This window comes from Malaclemys terrapin, chromosome 8 (genome assembly GCF_027887155.1).
Source record: "Malaclemys terrapin pileata isolate rMalTer1 chromosome 8, rMalTer1.hap1, whole genome shotgun sequence".
NCBI classification, from domain to species: Eukaryota; Metazoa; Chordata; order Testudines; family Emydidae; genus Malaclemys; species Malaclemys terrapin.
The window spans coordinates 42,007,232-42,023,943 of record NC_071512.1 but is presented as its reverse complement, the minus strand read 5'-3'; the positions used below and the strand labels follow the sequence as shown (position 1 = coordinate 42,023,943).

The 16,712-nt window shown below is 45.4% G+C and overlaps 1 protein-coding gene across 1 annotated transcript in view; it reads left to right on the top strand.

Annotated features, from left to right (window-relative positions):
* Positions 1–16,712, top strand: part of OLFML2B (olfactomedin like 2B) — a 108,234-nt gene that overhangs the window by 40,869 nt on the left and 50,653 nt on the right. The window contains exon 3 of the mRNA XM_054037042.1: positions 2,838–2,945. Within this exon, the coding sequence (XP_053893017.1) occupies positions 2,838–2,945 (108 nt within the window). The remainder of the gene's footprint in view (positions 1–2,837; positions 2,946–16,712) is intronic.

Below are 16,712 nucleotides of genomic sequence, written 5' to 3'. Positions count from 1 at the left end.
TAGGGTCATAATTCAAAATGATCTGGACAAATTGGAGAAATGGTCTGAGGTAAACAGGATGAAGTTTCAGAGAAGCAGCCGTGTTAGTCTGTATCCGCAAAAAGAACAGGAGTACTTGTGGCACCTTAGAGACTAACAAATATGCATCCGAAGAAGTGGGCTGTAGTCCACGAAAGCTTATGCTCTAATAAATTTGTTAGTCTCTAAGGTGCCACAAGTACTCCTGTTCTTTTTGAGGATGAAGTTTAATAAAGACAAATGCAAAGTGCTCCACTTAGGAAGGAACTATCAGTTTCACACATAGAGAATGGGAAGAGACTGTCTAGGAAAGAGTACGGCAGAAAGGGGTTATAGTGGACCACAAGCTAAATATGAGTCAACAGTGTGATGCTGTTGCAAAAAAGCAAACATGATTCTGGGATGCATTAACAGGTGTATTGTGAGCAAGACACAAGAAGTCATTCTTCCGCTCTACTCTGCGCTGGTTAGGTCTCAACTGGAGTATTGTGTCCAGCTCTGGGCACTGCCAGGGCCGCCTGGAGGGGGGGGCAAGTGGGGCAATTTGCCCCGGGCCCCGCATGGGCCCCCACGAGAACGTCGGAGGATCCCCCCCGCCTCACCTTCCCCCATCCCCCGGCACCTCAGCGCGCTGCATCCAGGAGCGGCCCTGGACAGCGCTGCAGCCGCGTGGCCTGAGCTCCTCCCACTCAGAGCCGCGTGGTAAGGGGGCAGGGCTCAGAGTTCCAGACCAAGCGGCGGGAGCTCAGGTCCCGTGGAGCCACGCCGCTGCAGCGCTGTCCAGGGCCGCTCCTGGACATGGCGCGCTGAGGCTCTGGGAGAGGGGGGAGGCAGGAGTAAGCAGCATGGTAAGCCCCTCTGAGCTCGACACCCCCAATTCCCCCCACAGCCCTGACCCCCAGCTCCAAGCCCAGCCCCTCTGAGCCGGACTCCCCCCTGACCCCACCTCCCTCACAGCCCTGACCCCCAGCTCTGAGCCCAGCCCCTCTGAGCCGGACACCTGAGCTGGGATTGAGGGAGGATTTGATAGCTGCTTTCAATTACCTGAAAGGGGATTCCAAAGAGGATGTATCTAGACGGTTCTCAGTGGTACCTGATGACAGAACAAGGAGTAATGGTCTCAAGTTGCAGTTGGGGAGGTTTAGGTTGGATATTAGGAAAAACTTTAGGAGGGTGGTGAAGCACTGGAATGGGTTACCTAGGGAGGTGGTGGAATCTCCTTCCTTAGAGGTTTTTAAGGTCAGGCTTGACAAGGCTCTGTCTGGGATGATTTAGTTGGCAATTGGTCCTGCTTTGAGCAGGGGGTTGGACTAGATGACCTCCTGCGGTCCCTTTCAACCCTGATATTCTATGATTCTATGACCCCACTCCCCCCACAGCCCTGACCCCTAGCTCCGAGCCCAGTCCCTCTGAGCCGGGCACCCCCCGACCCCATCCCCCGCAGCCCTGACCCCCAGCTCTGAGCACAGCTCCTCTGACCCCATCCCCCCACAGCCCTGACCCCCAGCTCTGAGCCCAGCCCCTGTGAGCCGGGCACCCCCCAACCCAAAGCCCAGCTCCCCGCCCAGCCCTGGGCAACAGCAGCAACAACCCATTGGCACCAACCATCACCCAGCGACAGCCCATTATGTAATTGCAAATGTATACATGCCATTAAAGCATTTAATGTTTTAAAATAATGTATTTTGTGTATTTTCAAATTATTAAAAATTAATTTTTAAATGTATTTCACTGGTTATTTTTTACATTTCTAAATACGTTACTATAGTATTGCAACTTTTTTTATGGAAGGGGCCCCCAAAATTGCTTTGCCCCAGTCCTCCTGAATCCTCTGGGCGGCCCTAGGCACTGCATTTCAAGAAAGATGTGGAGAAATTGGAGAGGGTCCGGAGAAGAACAACAAGAATGATTAAAGGTCTAGAGAACATGACCTATGAAGGAAGGCTAAAAGAATTGGGTTTGTTTAGTTTGGAAAAGAGAAGACTGAGAGGGGACATGATAGCAGTTTTCAGGTATCTAAAAGGGTGTCATAAGGAGGAGGGAGAAAACTTGTTCATCTTAGCCTCTAAGGATAGAACAAGAAGTAATGGGCTTAAACTGCAGCAAGGGATGTTTAGATTGGACATTAGGAAAAAGTTCCTAACTGTCAGGGTGGTTAAACACTGGAATAAATTGCCTAGGGAGGTTGTGGAATCTCCATCTCTGGAGATATTTAAGAGTAGGTTAGATAAATGTCTATCAGGGATGGTCTAGACAGTATTTGGTCCTGCCATGAGAGCAGGGGACTGGACTTGATGACTTCTCGAGGTCCCTTCCAGTCCTTGAATCTATGAAAAATCGCAGCCAATGTTGTTTTATTGTTTATATCCCATTATTGTAGCTGTCGTTTCCCCACATATCTATTTAAAGACTTGCTGCACTAGAACTGAACAATGGCCCAACTTGTCCTGTGTTCTTCCTTGAGCAGTGGCCAGCGTGGATGCTAGAAGAGGGTGTAACCATCCATACTATAAAGCGCCTAACTGTGTAATACCTTCCTGTTTGTGGACATTTTTTCCTAGCTGGTGAGCAGTATAAATCCTTACAGTACATGCTAATTTTAACACTAGCTAGTGTAAATGCAGGTGCTTTTGTATCCATATAAATTCCTAAAATGCTCTACTTAGCTCTGCATGTTGTCTCTTGATTCCAAAATTCTCCAGGCTGCAGATATAAATAGAAAATCTTGTCTTAAAGCCAAGCTGATATTGTATAGCAGAGAAAAGTGGGGGACGATGCAAGTCCCATCTTGTTAACATTATGTCACTTTTGTTTTACAGCTATCCTCCATCATAGAGATGCTAGAAAGTGCTTTCTATGGCTTAGACCTTCTAAAGTTACACTCAGTCACAACAAAATTGGTGGGCCGAGTGGAGAAACTTGAGGAGGTAAGATGAGATCCATTTCTTTTTCTTTGGGTTGTTTTGTTAGAGCTGACGTCATGCAAAATTAAATGGCACCTAATCGTTTGGCATCTGGAGCCAAATCATGGTGTTCCATTCCTTGTGGGAGAACTGGTAATTAGCCACCATTTCATTTAACTATGTGGCCACTGTCATCATGACCTATGACTGGACATTTGGAGAAAAGAGATCAAGGGATAACATTTCAGAAGTGATTTAGATATTCAAAGATCTTTAGGCACTTAAAAATGCAGATAGGTGCCTAGGCATTTTTGGAAATCCTACTTGATGCCTAGCTGTATCTTTAGATGCCAAAAGGCCTTTGAACATGTGGCCTGTAGTTGCCCAAGTTCCATTTTCTTTCATTGAGGCTTAGATTCCTAAGTGCCTGAGACACTTTTGAAAATGGGACTTAGGTTCCTGTAACAGGGTACACGACCCGCCCCTCTTCCTGGGGCCCACTTGCTGTCCCCAGTAAGGCTCAGAGAGGCTTCAGGGTTGTGCAACACCCTTGTCTTTATTCACTTAAGGTTGTCCCACCACCACTGTTCATCTATATACAAGCTTTACAGGATTAGTCACCTCCTTTACAGGCAGAGTCAGCCTTCAGCTTGGAGGCCTCCAGTTCCCTCCCTGACTGACTTCTTCCTGGCTGCCCCCTGCTTTCTGGCTCCCTCCCAGTCTTTATAAAAGCCCCTGGCTTGTCAGGCCAGCAGGTGTTGTCAATCCTTAGGGTGGCATCAGGCCTTTTCCATCAGCCCCAATCTGTTTCCCTTGATTGGAGCTGACTGGGCAGGGGCTGATTAGGTGCTTTTGCACCACCACCCTGCTACAGTTCCTAAATCATGTAGGTGCTTTTGAAAATTTTACCTGGCAAGTGTTGCCAATTCTCACAAGTCTTGAGATATTTCATACTCTTCTTAAAACCCCAGTTCCTGGAGTCGTGTGATTTTTGTGAGACTCTCAGCTTTCATTTCAAAGAAGAGTAAGATCCCATGGTTATGAAGAAAAGCTTGGAAATGTGACCTAAGTGGGTAACCTAAAATTTTAAAGATTAAACAATAAGAACGTCAAATGTTTTACTTTTGAAGAGCTTCATGATTTCTTGGGGCCTGACTCATGGTTTTAGAATACTGGGGATTGGCCATGCTGAGCCTGTTTGTAGTAATCCATAAGTGTGTCGGAAGATCACATTTTAGCCACACACAAACATATATGACATCTTGCAACTCAGTCAAGGCAGGTCAATGAGAAGGGTCTCTCAGAAGAGGATGTGGGGTGGGAGGGCAATGCTGTATTTATGAACCCTGTGACTCATGTCCTGTACATAGTGTTTAATGTTTAGATCATTAACCTTTTTGTTACTGGACTAAACTGGAGCCAGTGTGAGCTGCTTCTAAGGTTGCCAAGCATCCGGTTTTCAACCAGAACTCCTGGTCGAAAAGGGACCCTGGTGACTCCGGTTGACACCACTGACCAGGCTGTTAAAAGTCCGGATGGCAGCACAGCAGTGGCTTGGGGCTAAGGCAGGCTCCCTGCCTGCCCTAGCTCTGCGCGGCTCCTGGAAGTGGCTGCCAATTCCCTGCAGCTCCTAGATGCATGGGCGGCCAGGGAGGCTCCACACGCTACTACCGCCCTGAGTGCTGGCTCCGCAGCTCCCATTGATTGGGAACCGTGGTCCGCGACCAATGGGAGTTGTGGGGGTTGTGCCTGTGGGCGTGAGTGCAGTACACGGAGCCTCCCTGGCCACCCATGTGCCTAGGGGCTGCAGGGACCTGGTGGCCACTTTCTGAGAGCCACAGTAAGTGCCGCTGGGACCCCGCACCCCCATCCGCATCCCAACTCCCTGCCCCAGCCTGGAGTCCCTTCTCACACCCAAACTCCCTCCCGGAGCCTGCACCTTCACCCCTCCAACAGCCCTAGCCCTAAGCCCCCTTCTGCACCCCAAATCCCTCATCCCCAGCCCCACCCCCTCAGCCAGAGCCCGTACCCCCTCCTGCACCCCAACCCCCTCATCCCTGGCCTCACCCCAGAGCCTACACCCCCAGCCGGACCCCTCACCCCCCTCCTCCCAACCCACTGCCCCAGCCTGGTGAAAGTGAGTGAGGGTGGGGGAGACTGAGTGAGGGAGAGTGAGTGAGCCTCCAAAGTTGCAGGCTTTAAGTGAAAACAGCTGTGCATATCTCTCTATCCATGTTATAGAGGGCAGACAATTTATGAGTTTACCCTGTATTAGCTTTATACAGAGTAAAACAGATTTATTTGGGGTTTGGATCCCATTGGGAACTGGGTGTCTGGGTGCTGGAGGCAGATAACCTGCTAAGCTGTTTTCAGTTAAATCTGCAGCTTTGGGAGTGTCAGGGTTCCCTCCCCACTCTGAACTTTGGGGTACAGATGTGGGGACCCGGATGAAAGACCGCCTAAGCTTATATTCCATCAGCTTAGGTTAAAAACTTTCCCAAAGCACAAATTCCTTTCCTTGTCCTTGGACGGTATTATTGCCACCACCAAGTGATTTAAACAAACATTCAGGGAGGGACCACTTGGAGCCCTATCTCCTCCAAAATATCCCCCAAGCCGCCTCACCCCCTTTCCTGGGGGGGCTTGAGAATAATATACCAATGGATAGGTTAACAAAGTGGGCACAGACCAAATCCTTGGTTTTTAGGACACTGAAAATCAGTCAGGTTCTTAAAAGAAGAATTTCATTAAAAAAAAAAAGTAAAAGAATCACACCTGCAAAATCAGGATGGAAGATAACTTTACAGGGTAAATAAAAAGATTTAAAACACAGGATTCCCCTCTAGGCTCAACTTCAAAGTGACAAAAACAGGAATAAACCTCCCTCTTACCATAGGGAAAGTTCATAAACTAAAACAAAAGATAATCTAACACATTTCCTTGCTATTACTTTCAATTTCTGTAATTTTTAGATGTATCAGTTCAGGATCTTTTTAGGAGCTGGGTTACCTGCTTGGTCTCTCTCTTTGTCCCGAGAGGGAACCAACAAAGAGAGTACAAACAAAACCTTCCCCCCCCGCCCTGCCCCAGATTTGAAAGTATCTTCTTTGCCCATTAGTCCTTCTGGTCAGGTGCCAACTAGGTTAATTGAACTGATTAACCCCTTACAGGTAAGTGATTCTGTACTTCTGGCCAGGAGGGATTTATGTTACTGCATACATAAAGGTTGTTACCTTTCCCTTTATATTTATGACAGTGGGCATGGCCTGGACCTGGGTCTGTGTTGCAGTAGGCTAGCGTGTTTGGCTCGACAAGGCAGGGTTCTGGAAGTCCCAAGCTGGCAGGGAGAACGGGCTCAGAGGTAATTCCAGCACATCAGGTGACAGTCCCAAGAGGGTCTCTGTGACTGAACCAGTCACTGTGGCGTAGTTGAACAGAATCTGTGCACAGCTGATTGCTTTGAGACACTGGTAGTGATTTTAAGTGAGTTTTAAGTGTGGTGGCTGGAGAACAGACAAAGTGGCTACTGGTTTATTATTTTCTGTTTGTTTATTTTGGGTAAGGGAAATAGAGGCAGGAAAATCAGCAAAATGAGTGACAGTAAGGCTCAAAAGAAGCTAGAACTGCACAGGTTGCAGATTGCTGAGAAGGAAAATGAACATAAAAGACAGATGGAATTAAGAGAAATGGAGATTAATGTGCAATTTTCCCAGGAAAAAGCTGCTCACGAAAGAGCCATGGAAGCCCAAAGGTTAGCACAGCAAGCTGCTCAGGAGGAGAAGGAACGAGAGAGGCAGCAGGCCCTGGAGTTAAGAGACAAACCCAAATTGAGACCCAGAAGCATGAACTGGCTGTAATGGAGTGGAAGAGACAGAACCCTTCAGCAGCTGGCTCCACTTCACCCAAAATCCATAAATGGGAGCAGTTATGTCCACCATATGATGAATCCAATGATATTGCCGAGTATTTCATCACCTTTGAGAGACTGTGCACTCTCCATGCAATTCCTGAGGATCAAAAGATGACTACTTTCGTTGCAAAATTGAGTGGGAGAGCTCTGGACATATTCAATAAGATGCCTATTACTGATGCTTCAAACTATGGTATATTTAAGGAACTGGTTTTGAAACAGTTTCAGATTATACCTGAAAGCTACAGGGTTAAATTCAGGACCCTTAAAAGGGGAACTGGATTGAGTAATGTGGCTTATGTAAATGAAATGAGAGATTTGTTAGACAAGTGGGTGAGGGGAAAAGGCATTACAAGCTTTGAAGAAATGTGTGATTTGGTTGTTCAGGAACAGTTCCTGAATATGTTCAGTGACGATATAAAACAGGATTTGTGGGACAAAAAGATGGATGCAGTGGGTAAATCAGCTGCAATTAAACATAAACCACTGGCAGAGTGGTACAGGGTTGGTGGAAAACAGAATCACCATTTTACTCCTGGGAAAAAGGAGGCTGGGCGTTCACCTCCCCATTTCCCTGTTACTCGTCCCAAGTCTCCTATACAAGCAGAGGAGCCCAGAAGATGCTATCATTGTAATTCCACTAAGCACCTGAGGAATAAATGTCCTGGGCTGAGTGGGAACAGGCTCCAGATAACACATGAAGCTGCTGCTTTTCAGAGCACAGGGTTATCCCAGGTTACTGCCACTTTCCACACAGGATTTGTAAAGGTTGCTTCTACACAAACAAGCAGTGAGCATATGCATGCTGTTAAGCTTAATGGCAAAGTGCTCCAAGGTTGGAGGGATACCGGTGCAGAGATTTCTGTGGTCAGGAGGGACCTGATCCATGAGAAGGATTTGTTACCAAGAAAAATGGCAGAATTAGAATTGGTGGAAGGTTACAAAGTCCTTGCATCTTTAGCTAAGGTACACAAGGAAACTGGTGATTTGCAGGCTGAACTAACTGTTGCAGCGGTGACACATAATTTTGCACTGTTTCTACTGGGGAATGATTGTTTTGATGTGGCAGAATCTGTCCCAAGGTTGTTGGCAGCAAGAAGGAATCTTGTGCTAAAAGCCTCAGAGGGGAGGGTGAAGTCACAGGGGCTGCTGGGGAAATGGGAGAGTGTCTAATTCCTCTGTAGCAGGGGAAAATGTACCGTTGGGGGCAGGGATGGTTGAGACCTGGGGCTCAAGACTGGTCCCTGCGGGAGGGGGTGGATAGAGCCAGCTCCTGTCCCGTGATCATCTCCCTTGGGGAGAGGGATGTTCCACCTGGTAACAGGGGGGCCTTCCCAGCTGCTGACTGCCAGGAAGTTGCAGGTCAGCACGGGACAGGCCCTGCCTTAGGGTGCACAGGGACATGTATCCCGGAAATGAAGTTGGGGTCCTGACAACCACTGCAGTGGGAACAGACCCCAAGGGCTCTGTAGCTGGAAGCAAGCCGAACCTGAGTGAAAGGGCGGAGGGGGGGATTTTGCTGGCCAGTGAAGGGTCTGTCATAGGTGGTAGTTTTGAGCCCACAGCTGGATCAGGGTCACCTTCTCTTTTGGAGGACACAGGGGTGTCTGCCTTGCGGGGAACCCAGAGAGGGAAGTCCATATGGAAGGTGAGGGTGGACAGGAGGGTCTGTCCACCTTTTGTAGGAAGGCATCTGAAATGCCAGACTCCTCACCTGTGGATCAGGTATTAAGGGAAGACTGATGGTCAAATCTCCTGGAGGAAAGAGTCCACCCAGCTGACCTTTTGGGAACAGAGAATGGGGTGACTGAGGGGATCTTACCAATCCAAAGCACTGCATTAAAAGATGTTGTTCCTGCTATGCTTGTAGAAACTAACATTTTCTCTTCAAGGCAGGAAAAGGAAAAACTTTGCATTTGGGAAGCTTCACAAGCTGGTGGGGCCCAACAGAAAGAGATTCCAGATGGAAGGGCCAAGGGCAGGCATGGTTTCAGTGCACCCTTTCCTTCCCAAAACCCCAAACACATACCTGAATTGAGAGCCTTCACCAAAGAGACAGGAGACTCTGTGTCAAAACCCCTACTATGGTACACAAAGGGATTGGAAAATGCAATGGACACTGAACGAGCTAAACTGTGTGAACAGAGCATGTCCGCCATAGATTTGCTGGTTATTTTGTCTCTTTGGCTACTTCACCTATGGGTCAAGACAAAGGAGTTAATACTAATGGTAAACTCTTTGAAGATGTGTAACATACCAGATCTCTGGAAAAAACTTTTGTTCATGCTAGGGATGGTAACAAGACAGTCCCACAAGCGGGTTGTTTTTCATCTTATACTTGTAAACAGGCTGGAAGCTTGGCACAGCAGCAAAAGCATAACAGGCGTACACTGCTGTGTGGAAGGGGAAACTGAGGCACACCACCTCATGGCATTGGTGGCTAAATGCCAAGAAACCTACACTTTAACAGATATTGCTATCTGCATTCTGTTAGCAATGCTACACCCCAACAAGTTTTCGGGTACCTGGGGACCAGGAACCCAGAACTTTGCAAGAACCCCTATGAATAGCATTATAGTGTTTAATAGTGCTGGATGGGGGTATGACCAGAGCTGAACCGGAATTTTAAATGTACTGCCTCCACCATGGACGGTGTCCAAGTCTCTGGCTGTAAGTTCAGGAGGAGGACGTGACGTTGCACTCCATATGCTTTATGAAAATATGCTTATGAATGTGAATATAATGTAACTGGAATATGCTTTATGCAAAAGGTCTCTTGTAAGATATCATTACAAAGCTTATAATCTACTGAGTGCGTTCATCCTATTTGCGTGCATATATCATTCTTGTATCTGAAGTTAGAAATATGAAGTATAACTCTGAGGTCCTATTGTAATTATGCAAAGTGTGGGCCATTAATGGTGGTTTAGAATCTTGATGGCTCTCATTGACTAGGACAATTGGTTGTAAATGGTTTATTTACCTGCAAGCCTTCCTGTGTAGTGTGGGCCATTCCATGGGTAATGAAGAATGAGGTCTCACAGGGACACGTGACCATGTCACCTGATAATGAAATCCATCTTAAATCTGGTACTTTTCCATTTAGAAAGAGGAGTGGGGACCCAGAGAGACAAAAGATTCCCGCCTTGTGCCAAAACTATAAAAGGAGCAGGACAGAGGGGGCTGCCAGTCATGAGAAACCCCCTGTTTTCCACCTAAGATAACTGCTGGAACTAACAAGAACTGTACTAGGGGAAAGGATTGGGCCTAGACTAGGAAGGAGTTAAGTCTGTGAAAGAAACTTATTGGAACATCTCTGAGGGTGAGATATTACCTGTTTCTTTAACTGATTAATCAGTTTCTTTATGTATTAGGCTTAGACTTGCGTGTTTTTGTTTTATTTTGCTTGGTGACTATGTTATTTTCTGTTATTACTGGAAACCACTTAAATCCTACTTTTTATACTTAATAAAATCACTTTTATTTATTAGTAAACCCAGAATAAGTGATTAATACCTGGGGGAGCAAACAGTTGTGCATATCTCTCTATCAATGTTATAGAGGGCGGACAATTTATGAGTTTACCCTGTATAAGCTTTATACAGAGTAAAACAGATTTATTTTGGGTCTGGATCCCATTGGGAACTGGGTGTCTGGGTGCTGGAGGCAGGTAACCTGCTAAACCGTTTTCAGTTAAGTCTGCAGCTTTGGGGGCATGGCCCAGACCCTGGGTCTGTGTTGCAGCAGGCTAGCATGTCTGGCTCAACAAGGCGGGGTTCTGGAAGTCCCAAGCTGGCAGGGAAAGTGGGCTCAGAGGTAATTCCAGCACGTCAGGTGACAGTCCCAAGGGGGTCTCTGTGACCAAACCCTTCACACTGTCCATGATTTTTACTAAAAATACCTGTGATTAAATCTTCACCTTACTTCTGGACAGCTTAACCTATAGTTAAGACTGCTTAACATTTTCCATTGTAAGCCCCTCTTTTCAGTAGCTTGTTACTTTTGCAGATTTCAACTATTGGGGGTAAAATTTTCGATACTTACTCTTTGCTTCAGCCTCAATTCTCTTAGTAAGGTTCAGCAAAAATGGTTCAGCTGTTTCCAAGAAAGAGAAAAATTGGTAATTTTGCCCAACATAAATTCTTACAACTGTTTCTTTGAAGAGCTCTAATGTCTTTACACTTTGTCACAGGAAATTTGACAGGGACATAACCCTGGATCAGAGAGATGCCTTTTGCTGTCCTCAGGAAAATCCACTCACACTTGGCAGAGTTAAAAGCCTCTGAAAAATCAACATTTGTATATGCTCAGTAGAGCTTGTTAGAAACTTGCTGCTGAAATCTTGGAACATGCCATCTTCAGTGAGCATGCTCTCACCTCCTTCCCCACAGGGCCGCCTCCTTGGCAGTGGATGGTACACAGGCTAAACAGCAGCCCTGGGCCTAAGGAAAGATGTGCTGGGATTGGAGGAGCCAAGAGAGGCTCTGCTCTAAGTGCTTCTGCTATCTGGTGTTCGTAATTCTGTGCTACCCTAAGAAGCAAGCATCATTCTCTCGAGTTGACAGATGGGGCTACACAAGGTTACTCCCAGCAGAGCTGGCAGTAGAACCCAAGTCTTTAATGTGACAGGTCTAAAGCTCATCCCACCAGCCACATGGCCTCTTAGAATCAATGTACCTAATCCATCCACTTGGCAGTGTTGTCAGTAACCACTAGCCCCCACACCCCTCCAAACCCAGGAATAGAATCCTGATTCACAACAGTCTTCTGCTGGTTAACAACTGGTTGTGTAACCCACTGGGAAAGTGTGTGTCACCCTTTGGGTTACAACTCTTACCTCAAAGGATTAAGGTCTGTGCTGTGGCTCTAACACTGTTGATCCAGGCCATCTGAGAGCGTGAGAATCATCCTGCTCTGGGAGGATGTCACTGAGCTGGCATGCCCTCTCTGGTTTTGTAGTTTCCTTGGGATGGTGTTTTGCCAAAATGGTTTATTTTTATTATTTCTAATTGCCTTTTATTAGGAACTCTTGCTTCCCACAAAATCCAGGAAGTGGCTGAGATGTGCTGGGGGTAAGGAAGGGGTATCTGGTAGGGCATGCTAGTCTCTATTACTAGTGCCTGAGAGGGTCAAATAATGGCAATGGAGGTACATTATGTCTTGAATTCAGAGTACACCACCTAGGATTTTCACTCTTATCTTAAAAGATAAGCTAAAATCTTTAATTTAATTTCTTTTTAAAGTAGATTTCCCAGTAAATCATTTTCTCTTTCATGCAGTGTAATATTGTTTTGGCCAATAAATTGTGCCTTGCAATTTGCTAAACTGCATTTAGCTTTGTGTAGCATCAGGTTGTCAGCTCAAATACTGGAGCTTTTCCCCTCCCTCTGTGTCTGGGAGATTAATTCCACATTCTTTTAAATGCAGACCCATCCCAATAGACTTCAAATATGAGCCAGATGCAGTGGATTCACAAAGCCAAAATTCCACATGCAAAGCATTTTGGGAGAACACTGCACAACTCAACCAAGAGGTCAAAAAAGAGGCATTTGAAAATGGTGCATGTGAATATGATATCTTGGGTTACTGAACTGACCACATATGGTGATCTACAAAGGAGGGTAAGGGATATGGATGTTTCTATTTCTATTTGAGATCCCTTCCTCTTAATCTGGTTTGACTTATTCTCTAGATGGGTCATATGAGTTTCCTGCTGAATAGTCAGTATTTAAAAAGGCAGAAATGGCTTGACTGAAAGGGCAGAATTGTGCTCTCACATCACCACTCCACGTTCTGCTTTCCCGATATCTATGAATCTGTTGCTGGGAGAACAGAATATTGGAACATGATCTACATGTGGATAGATGGAGCAGAACTTTGCCCTAGGAGAGGAATCCATCACTCCCTTAGGGTGGGATCTACAGAGAATTCTTTCCTGGGTGTCTGGCTGGTGAGTGTTGCCCACATGCTCAGGATTTAGCTGATCGCCATATTTGGGGTCAGGAAGGAATTTTACTCCAGGGCAGATTGGCAGAGGCCATGGGGGGTTTTCACCTTCCTCTGCAGCGTGGGGCACGGATCTCTTGCTGGAGGATTCTCTGCACCTCGAAGTCTTTAAACCACGATTTGAGGACTTCAGTGGCTCAGACGTAGGTTAGGGGTTGGTTGCGGGAGTGGGTGGTTGAAATTCTGCAGCCTGCGTTGTACAGGAGGTCAGACTAGACCATCATATTGGTCCTTTCTGACTTTAAAGTCTATGAGTAGATACAAAAGGCCAGATTCTGCTGTCAGTTTCCCCTGGAGTAAATCTGAATTCAGAATTTGGCCCAAGAGGTGTATGGAGTTAATTTAGTTTGGGGGAAATTATATGACCAAATTCCTCTCTGTTACATCCATGCAACCCTGCTGAATTTGTCTCAGAATTCCCAACTCCCTACACCTTCTCACCCCCCAGATCATACAGTTAGAAACACCAGGATAGTTAATCAACTGAAAAAAAAAGTATCATCTCCCCATATAATACTAACAGAAATGTACATAGCACCTTTCATCCAAAGACCCCAAAGTACTTGGCAAATGTACAAACTGCTGTGCACACTATGGGAAAAATTCTCTTCTCTGACCACAATGCATATGCCTATTTTCTGCTCTGCACTCATTCTGTACCTGGAATTTTCACTGACGTCAATACAACCAGTGCAACATACACAATAGACATCTGCACTGTGAATCAGAGTAGAGAAATTTGCACAGCACATACAGGGAAGACAACTCATCACGGAAGCACATCCACTTCTTGGTCGGATGCAGTAGCTTTTAAACAGGTTACAGCAGAACTATACAGAAGTCCAGGTCAGAGAGTGAGGTAATCTTTTAACAAGGAAAACACAAATATTTCCTTTTGAAGCTCTCATGTACTAATGAATGTGTGTACCAAGGTACTGGTCTCATGAACTGATGGCTTCAGAGGGAAGTACAGCAGAGGCTGTGCAGGAAAATGTAAATAAATGAGAGGTTAAAGCTTTTTTTGTAATGATAAAGTTAACTATTAATTACTTGCAAACTTCTTTTCCAACAATAGGTGGCACCACACTTTTAATTAAGTACCTTCTTTGTCTTGACTGGCTGCCCTATTGTTGGTATAGAAAGAGGTGGTTCCAGCTGGTGGCTTGTTTGATCACTCTGTGTGTTGCAGTGACCTGTGGTATATCATTTAACACAATTTCTCAAAATAAGCAAGTAGTGGCAGTGGTTTCAGGCTGCTCTTTTGCAGGAGAAGAAATTGTACTGGCCATGTCACTAACTGAAATTCAGAAGAATTTAACAGAATTTGAATCTCGGGTCTCTTCGAAGAACATAAGAACGGCCATACTGGGTCAGACCAAAGGTCCATCTAGCCCAGTATCCTGTCTTCCGACAGAGGCCCTATGCCAGGTGCCCCAGAGGGAATGAACAGAACAGGTAATCATCAAGTGATCCAACCCCTGTTGCCCATTCCCAGCTTCTGGCAACCAGAAGCTAGGGACACCATCCCTGCCCATCCTGGCTAATAGCCATTGATGGATCTATCCTCCATGAATTTATCTAGTTCTTTTTTGAACCCTGTTATAGTCCTAGCCTCTGGCAAAGAGTTCCACAGGTTGACTGTGCGTTGTGTGAAGAAATACTGCCTTTTCTTTGTTTTAAATCTGCTGCCTATTAATTTCATTTGGTGACTCCTAGTTCTTGTGTTATGAGAAGGAGTAAATAACACTTCCTTGTTTACTTTCTCCACACCAGTCATGATTTTATAGACCTCTATCATATCCCCCCTTAGTCGTCTCTTTTCCAAGCTGAAAAGTCCCAGTCTTATTAATCTCTCCTCATATGGCAGCCGTTCCATGCTCCTAATCATTTTTGTTGCCCTTTTCTATACCTTTTTGAATTCCAATATATCTATTTTGAGATGGGTCAACCACATCTGCATGCAGTATTCAAGAGGTGAGCATAGCTTGGATTTATATAGCAGCAATATAATATTTTCTGTCTTATTATTTATCCCTTTCTTAATGATTCCCAATATTCTGTTCACTTTTTTGACTGCCGCTGCACATTGAGTGAATGTTTTCAGAGAACTATCCACAATGACTCCAAGATCTTGTTCTTGAGTGGTTACAGCTAATTTACACCCCATCATTTTGTATATATAGTTGGGATTATGTTTTCCAATGTGCATTACTTTGTGTTTAGCAACATTGAATTTCATCTGCCATTTTGTTGCCCAGTCACCCAGTTTTATGAGATCCCTTTGTAGTGCTTCATAGTCTACTTTGGACTTAACTTGGACATTGCTTACCCTGGATGGTAGTTTACAGGATGATCTTCTCTGGAGGGAGGAACCCCAAAAAAATCTTTGCAGAACCTACACACACAGAGCCTGAACCTCCTGATCCAGCCCACTCAGTTATGGTGTCATGGACTCAGCAATGGCTGACTCTTTAGGTTGCAACAGTGAGAGTGTGTCTGACTGCAAAATGTCTCAGCTTCCATGAAGTCAGAGTTAGTCCTGTGCAGTTGGGTGTGGTCTTAGAGGAGTTAGATATGTTCATTGTAGATGGCTGTAAGTGGGAAGGGGAAGGAAATTTGTTTTGGTGGTGAAGAGTCTGTGGGTGTTAAATTTTGGTGGAGGACATGTGACCCGAGGTCCCTTTCAAGAGTATCCAGCCTTGAGATTTCTTGGCAAGTTCCTGGAGCTTTATGATTATGTTGATAATAGAAAATACACACTAGCAACCTTCATTCTAGGAGTGTGTGTGTGTGTAGTTAGGCCCACATTCTGTCTGATTCTGCAGCTGGCATGTAAAAAAAGGCACTAAGGGTATTCTGCCTGTGATAACTATACAGGGAATCCCTCCTGGCCAGAGACTCCAAAATCCTTTTACCTGTAAAGGGTTAAGAAGCTCAGGTAACCTGGCTGACACCTGACCCAAAGGACCAATAAGGGGACAAGATACTTTCAAATCTTGGTGGGGGGAAGGCTTTTGTTTGTGCTCTTTGTTTTGGTGGTTATTCGCTCTTGGGATTGAGAGGGACCAGACATCAATCCAGGCTCTCCAAATCTTTCTGAACAAGTCTCTCATATTTCAAACTTGTAAGTAAACAGCCAGGCAAGGCATGTTAGTTTTTATCTTTGTTTTCTCAACTTGTAAATGTACCTTTTTGCTAGAGTGTTTATCTCTGTTTGCTGTAACTTTGAACCGAAGGCTAGAAGGGATTCCTCTGGGCTCTTTAAGTTTGATTACCCTGTAAAGTTATTTTCCATCCTGATTTTACAGAGATGATTTTTACCTTTTTCTTTAATTAAAAGCCTTCTTTTTAAGAACCTGATTGATTTTTCCTTGTTTTTAGATCCAAGGGGTTTGGATCTTGATCCACCAGGAGTTGGTGGGAGAAAGGAGGGGGATGGTTAATTTCTCCTTGTTTTAAGATCCAACGGGTTTGGATCTGTATTCACCAGGGAATCGGTGAAGAGTCTCTCAAGGCTATCCAGGAAGGGAATTAGCACTTTGGGAGTGGTGGCAGCGGACCAGATCTAAGCTGGTAGTTAAGCTTAGAAGTTTCATGCAGGCCCCCACATTTGTACCCTAAAGTTCAAAGTGGGGAAGCAGCCTTGACACTGCCACTCTTACCCATCCTGAATAATACCTTATTCTACTGGCTTTCCCATTGCTTTAACTGGGCCTGTGTGTGTAATAAGGTTGTACCCAAGGTGAACAAAGGTGGCAGAATTGAGCCCATAGGTTGTAAAATGCTGTAGGATCTTTCTGGATGAAAAGCACTATAGAACAGCAAGGTATTATCTGGGTTTATTAATTGTATTTCGATAGCAGTTAGGAACTCCA